This window comes from Puma concolor, chromosome E2 (assembly GCF_028749965.1).
Source record: "Puma concolor isolate L17-30 chromosome E2, mPumCon1.1.hap2, whole genome shotgun sequence".
Taxonomy (NCBI): domain Eukaryota; kingdom Metazoa; phylum Chordata; class Mammalia; order Carnivora; family Felidae; genus Puma; species Puma concolor.
In genome coordinates this window covers 42,564,668-42,571,364 of record NC_141681.1, presented here as the reverse complement: position 1 = coordinate 42,571,364, position 6,697 = coordinate 42,564,668, and the positions used below count along the sequence as shown (strand labels likewise).

The 6,697-nt window shown below is 48.4% G+C and overlaps 1 protein-coding gene across 2 annotated transcripts in view; it reads right to left on the bottom strand.

Annotated features, from left to right (window-relative positions):
• Positions 1-67: 67 nt before the first annotated feature.
• TDRD12 (tudor domain containing 12) overlaps positions 68-6,697 on the bottom strand; it is a 71,549-nt gene continuing 64,919 nt past the window's right edge. Inside the window, exons 27-32 of one of the 2 annotated variants that reach the window (XM_025914712.2) lie at positions 3,959-4,068; positions 2,435-2,495; positions 2,233-2,346; positions 1,996-2,149; positions 1,842-1,911; positions 68-335 (exon numbers count right to left, since the gene is read on the bottom strand). In XM_025914712.2, coding sequence (XP_025770497.1) covers positions 244-335; positions 1,842-1,911; positions 1,996-2,149; positions 2,233-2,346; positions 2,435-2,495; positions 3,959-4,068 — 601 coding nt within the window. In that variant the 3' untranslated portion in view covers positions 68-243. Of the gene's footprint in view, positions 336-1,841; positions 1,912-1,995; positions 2,150-2,232; positions 2,347-2,434; positions 2,496-3,958; positions 4,069-6,697 lie in introns of those variants that run through there. The other variant, XM_086689578.1, reaches the window with a different exon arrangement.

The following is a 6,697-nucleotide window of genomic DNA, read 5'->3' as shown; positions in this document are numbered from 1 at the left end:
TGTGGGATGGATGGCTCAGGAGGAGGCTGGGCCCAAGTGACAGCAGTGCCCGCCCCCCCTCCCCCAGAGCCCCTGCAGCCCATCTCTCGCCAATACCAATCCCAGTGCACAGGATGACACTAGGTCCTAATTTATCCTTGAGTCAAGGACAGGTTGGCCGTGACGGCTTGTTTTCTGAAATCCCTGCCACACGGTGTGTCCATCTCTGTGCGGTTCCGGCCACCCTTCTGGGTCTGACTCTGCTCATTCACTCTCGCTTCCGTCATCCTCCGATGTCCCGTCACTGCTCTCAGCCACCTCTGCCACCTTCAAGGGCAGGTTTTTACAATTCACAACTATAAGAGATATTATTGAAAACCTTTTAACTACAGGCTGATTAGCAAATCTCCCTTCCCCAGCCCCACCATTATTTTGGCCAATGTAGAAAAAAAAAAAGTCCCTTAGGTTCTAGAGCGCTATTTTGCAACTTATTTTAATTTTTAAATTTTATTGAAATCCAAGCGTAATAATGGTTTAGAAGTAGAATCTAGGGGCGCCTGGGTGGCGCAGTCGGTTAAGCGCCCGACTTCAGCCAGGTCACGATCTCGCGGTCCGTGAGTTCGAGCCCCGCGTCGGGCTCTGGGCTGATGGCTCAGAGCCTGGAGCCTGTTTCCGATTCTGTGTCTCCCTCTCTCTCTGCCCCTCCCCCGTTCATGCTCTGTCTCTCTCTGTCCCAAAAATAAATAAAAAACGTTGGGAAAAAAAAAAAAGTAGAATCTAGCGGGGCTCCTGGGTGGCTCAGTGGGTTCAGAGTCCGACTGTGGCTCAGGTCATGATCTCACAGCTTGTGAGTTCAAGCCCCGCATTGCTGTCAGCCCCGTGCTGACAGCTCAGAGCCTGGAGCCTGCTTCACATTCTGTGTCTCCCTCTCTCTCTGCCCCTCCCCTGCTCACACTCTCTCTCTCTCCCTCTCTCAAAAATAAACATAAAAAAAAAAGTAGAATCTAGTGATTCATCACGTACATATAACACCCAGTGCTCATCCCAACAAGTGCCCTCTTTAATGCCCATCACCCATTTAACCCATCCCCCCGCCCACCTCCTTCCATCAACGCTCAGTTTGTTCTCTGTATTTGTTTCATGGTTTGCCTCCCTCTCTCTTTTTATCTTATTTTCCCTTCCCTTTCCCTATGTTCATCTGTTTTGTTTCTTAAATTCCACAAGTGAAATCATATATTTGTCTTTCTCTATTTTGCTTAGCACAATACACTCTAGTTCCATCTATGTTATTGCAAATGGCAACATTTCATTCTTCTTGATTGCCAAGTAATACTCCGTTGTATATATATATACACCACATCTTTTTACCCATTCATCGGTCAGTGGACATTTGGGCTCTTTCCATAATTTGGCTGTTGTTAATAATGCCGCCATAAATGCTGGGGTGCCTGTGAGCCTTTGAATCGGTATTTTTGTATCCTTTGGGTAAATACCTAGTAGTGCAATTGCTGGGTTGTAGGGTAGTTCTATTTTTCATAAGTTATTTCAGATTTTCACTAAATAGTGAAGAAATAGGCAAGAAATGAACAGGTAAAACTGGCCTGCTTATAAATAAATTACTCTCCTGGGAAGATGTGCACAAGTGTTATAAGAAGGTATGCTTATAATTAAGAGCTGATGCTTCCTCAAACCAGAACATTTATCACCAAGATCGACCACAAGGGGGAAACGAATTCCTAAGGGCTTCCTGTTAACGACTGATTCCCACCAACGCCTCAGTCCTCAAGCCAGCGGCGTGATCAGGTGCGCCCCGTGGCGTTCAGCACCTGCCCCTCCCCAGGAAGGGGTGCACCCCATCTTACCCTTGGGGAAGGGGCTCTCCTCTTCTTCACGTTCTTCCCAGTGATCGAAATCAAAAGCCACATTAGGATTCTGTTCAACAGAAGAGGTGACGGTAAGTGAGAGAACAGGTGACGCTCGGGGTGCTGAGAGCAGCCGGGGCCAATGTGCACTCACCCTCTGTTTGAGTAAGCTGCCCCAAGGTTCCTTTCTCTCCTTCGCGAGAGTGATGACAGGTTCCTCGTCTGTAATCGTGCATTTGCAGCCGTCTCTTACTATGTTGGCCTGCAGCTCCATATCGGCCACGTAAAATTTCTCTCCCGCCCAGGCACTAGGTTTGCAGAAGGAGAGGTCGGTCTTCTCACGTGTTAGAAGTGATTTCTAGTGTCCTTTATAAGACACACGTGAACCTACCTGAACACGACTCTATCTCTGAAATATTTACAGTTGTAATCCTTTACGTTCCTTATTCTTATCTTCAGTATGACCACGTCGTCTTTTTGGAACCATCTGATTTGTGGGTGGAAGCTAAGAGAGAAGAAAAAGACTTACACACGCATCACTATTTACTCACAAGGCAGGGAGGGAAGACAACTCCAACGGTGGATGGACATACCTTTGCAGAGGTTCTGTGGTTTTATTAAGAGAAGAGTCTCTCGTGTTTTCAGGTAGAGTTTCTGGGCAGAAGGTCAAATGTTCCAGTAAGTTATTTATACGCAACTGTATAATCTACATACCCATATGTACTTTTCCCACTTCCTGCAACTTTTAGCTGAGAACTGAAGAGCACAAATTCCACAGTAACTCAAGTATCCGCTTGCAAAGAATAATTAGAAAAAAATTAAAATGCACAACACTTAGTAGAACTAATAAAAATGGGCTCTGACAAATACTATAAAAAAAACAATCAGGGGGGCGCCTGGATGGCTCAGTCGGTTAAGGGTCCGACTTCAGCTCAGATCATGATCTCACAGTTTGTGGGTTTGAGCCCCACATTGGGCTCTGCGGTGACAGAGCTCCAGAGCCTGCAGCCTGCTTCAGATTCTGTGTCACCCTATCTCTCAAAAATAAGTAAATGTTAAAAAAAATTAAAAAAAAAAAAAACAATCAGGAAAGGAAAGTTACTCTGAAAGGAGTGGCGTTATTGCTGCAGCCACAGGCCTCTCTGGGGCTACCGTGCCCTGCTGGGACCAAAGATGCCCGCCACATGGGAAGTCATCTGTAGCCAGTATACACGAGGAACCAGTGCTAAACACACCACTTTCTGAAACAATGCCATTTGAACTTCTAAGTCTAAAACACCTGAATCTTCCATCCGAAGACTTGAGCGAGAATGTTCACAGCAGCTTTAATAACAGCCAAAAACCGAAAACAGCCTCAGTGTCTATCAATAGGTAAACAGACAAATAAGTTGTGGTATATTCGTATCATAGAGTACAACTCAGCAGCAAGAAAGTATCACCACTCCTCGTGATAATCTAGATGAATCCCACAGATAGGATGCTGAGCGAGAAAGCCACAGGAGTATACACTCTGTGCTTCTAACTCAGCGAAACTGGTGGTGACAGAAGTCAGGACAACGGTTCCTGGGAAGGGTTTCAGGTGAGGAAGAGGCATGAGGGGGATTCCTGGGCTTCTGGAAATGTTCGACAGCTTCATCTGGTTGCGGTCAATGGACGTATATACACATTAAGTAATTCTGATGAGCTGTCTACTTTATTGGATGAACGTTATTATACCTCAATTAACAAAAAGGAAAAAGTTATTAAAAAAACGTTGGGGGGGGCTCCCGGGTGGCTCTTTTGGTTGAGTGTCAGACTGTTGGTTTCAGCTCAGGTCATGACGCCAGGCTCATGGGATGGAGCCCGGCACTGGGCTTTGCACTGAGCATGAAGCCTGCTTAAGATTCTCTCTCTCCCCCTGCCCCTGTCCTCAGCTCATGCTCTCTTTAAAAAAAAAAAAAAAAAAGTCTCCCGTTTGAAAAATAAAACCACCGGAGGTTGAACTGTGAAAAATAGGAATTTAGATAACAGCAGTTTATGTCACCTTCTATATAATTCATCTAAAAGTGGATAGCCTCAACGTTGTGAAATTTCCAAGCTTTCATGATTTTAAGTCAGCCATGTTTTAAATCACCAACCATGCTTTTGGCTTTCTGGCTTTGTCTCGGAGTCAGCACCTCCTCCCGAGCCCCTGTCCTCTTGCCGTGCACTCTGCAGACAAGCAGCATCTTCTGCTGAAGAAGGCGCCCTGGACGGAGGAGGTGAAGGTCAGCTCCAGGATCCCCCCAGCAAGAGGAGGAAGGCAGGCGGCAAATGACTGTGAGGTGCCTACTGCCACAAGTCAGACCTGCACACAGCTTAGGGCCCCTTTCCGGATGGAGGGCGGGGCCGCCAGGTCTGCTCCCTGCAGCCCACCTTGCAGCGAGCACCGAGCAGGCGATCCACAGAGACTGTCAGATAAATGCAGTAACTCATTCACCAAAGGAGTTAAAAGGGCAGGAAGTAAAAGCCATCTCTGCTCCCTGCCCTAGTCCCTCAGCCCCGTCTCCTCCCGGAGACATCCCCTTACCAGTGTGGGTCTCTGTCTAGAAATATTCTTTGCATAAATAAGCAAATATTGCCATCTGTATCTAAAACACACACACACACCCACACACACACACCATTTAATGATATGGGATCCTATTAAATTCACTCTTCTGCCCATTATCCAATTAACTAGAGACAGATTACTCCATATCAGTACAATTTAAAATTAAAACATTTTTAAGTTGTTTACATTTTTTGAGCAGGTAACCACATTCATGCAGTTCAATATTTTGAAATAAATAAAAAGGTCTACAGTGAAAAATCTCTTTCATCCCTGTTCCCCTGAAATCCCGCTGCCTTCCTCATGGGTGACAACGTAATTCATTTTTAATGCATTGTTTTAGAGAGAATCCCAGCCTAAAGGAGCAAACCATACTAAACTATACAAACACGTGTGCACACACACACATCCATGGTGTGGGGAGTGTGCATGTGTCTCTCCAAGGGGACTTCTGGTTGACGCACATGAAGCCTGTGAACGGCACCCCCCAAATGGTGAATGCACATCCGTGTTCCAACCAGCCAGGCAGGGACCCCTCCTCAGGCCTCGTCCCCCGCACCGTGCAGCACCAGGCCCTCCATCACCCACCCTAATGCCACTGGGGCTCTCCTCTCCTTCACCAGACCCTCACCTGCTGGGGCTCCGTCCCTCCTCATCACACACTTTCCCAGTTGTGACTCTCCTTTAATACCAGCAGACTAGTCTTCCCAGCTGCTTTCCTGAGCTCTAGGCTTTTGCTTTTGATAACCCTTAAACTTAACATGTCCCAAACCAACTCAGTATCTCCCCCTCCAGAGCTAGATGCTCTCTGGGAAGCACCCTGGAACTGTCCGCCATGCCAATACCCTCCCACCCCCAGGGCTCAGAACTACAGAACCACACTCCCTATGACTGTCAAGCTCTATGGCTTCCAGATCTTTTACATCCCCAAGGTCTGTCCTCTTTCCCAACCTGCTCTAAGAATGGCGCCATTCGGCTCCTGAAATGGAGTCTCTCCTGGGCAGGTCCATCTGTAGAACCTAGTTCGCGGTCCTCTGCACTTCCGCCTTACGTGTGTGGTCACAGGTGGGCAAGACTCCACACAATCAGAGTACAGAGGGCCAAGCGGAGAACAGAGCTGGGGCTCAGGAGTTGCTGTGTTTCACAGAAGTGATCAAGCCTCGCTTTCATTAAATCTGCTAAACTCTAATGCGGTGTCTGTTTTTAGAAGAATATCTTATAAGCAAGCATGGAGCATTTTTTGCTTCCTGAAAGTGTATAGAAACTGACATGTATCCTGATCTCAGGGCACCCAATTCATTAAGATAAAAACTACCTTGGGGCGCCTGGGTGGCGCAGTCGGTTAGGCGTCCGACTTCAGCCAGGTCACGATCTCGCAGTCCGTGAGTTCGAGCCCCGCGTCAGGCTCTGGGCTGATGGCTCAGAGCCTGGAGCCTGTTTCCGATTCTGTGTCTCCCTCTCTCTCTGCCCCTCCCCCGTTCATGCTCTGTCTCTCTCTGTCCCAAAAATAAACGTTGAAAAAAAAAAAATTAAAAAAAAAAAAAAAGATAAAAACTACCAACCTCAGACGGTGAAGTATTTTAACCTTTGCCATGTTCTTTCAAATTCTCCTGCATTCATCAGTCAGCAGGAGTCCTCCCAGGTCACCGGCAGCCGCATGGCCAGCTTCCTGTGCTCACTCCTCGGGCCTCCTGGCAGCATCTGGCAGGCTCACGGCTCCTGCTCTGAGACACCTCCCTCACCTGCCGTCTGGGTGTTCGCCCTCCCAGGCCTCCTCCTACCCTGCTGCTGCTCCTTCTCAGGCTCCATTCCGGTGTCCCCATAGGCCCCCGCCTCTCAACACTGGGCCCCAGGGCTCAGCACGCGCGCCTTCGGGCTCTCAGTACCCAGGACCTGTCAACAAGGCTCCGTGAGGCCACACACTCACTACAAATATACCCAGAAAGCAGCCACTTCTCACCACCTCCACACAGCCACCCTCGCCCAAGCCAGTGTCACCCTGTCCTGAACTCCCAGCACAGCCTTCGTCCTTCACCCCAGCCTATCCTCAACACTGGTGCCAGGGATCTTTTGATTAAATCATCCCTCTGCTCAAAACCTTCTCATGGCTCTGCCTCCTTAGAGCGGGAGCCTAGTCTTTGAAACTGGCCACAAGATCACGTCCCAGGACTGCTCAGCACCTACGGTCCCCCACCCTGCCGCATTTCTGCTCTAGTCGCTGCACCTTCCTCCCTGCTCCCAGAATCACGGGATGATGGAGCCCTCTCTATGCCCTCAGGAGGACTGT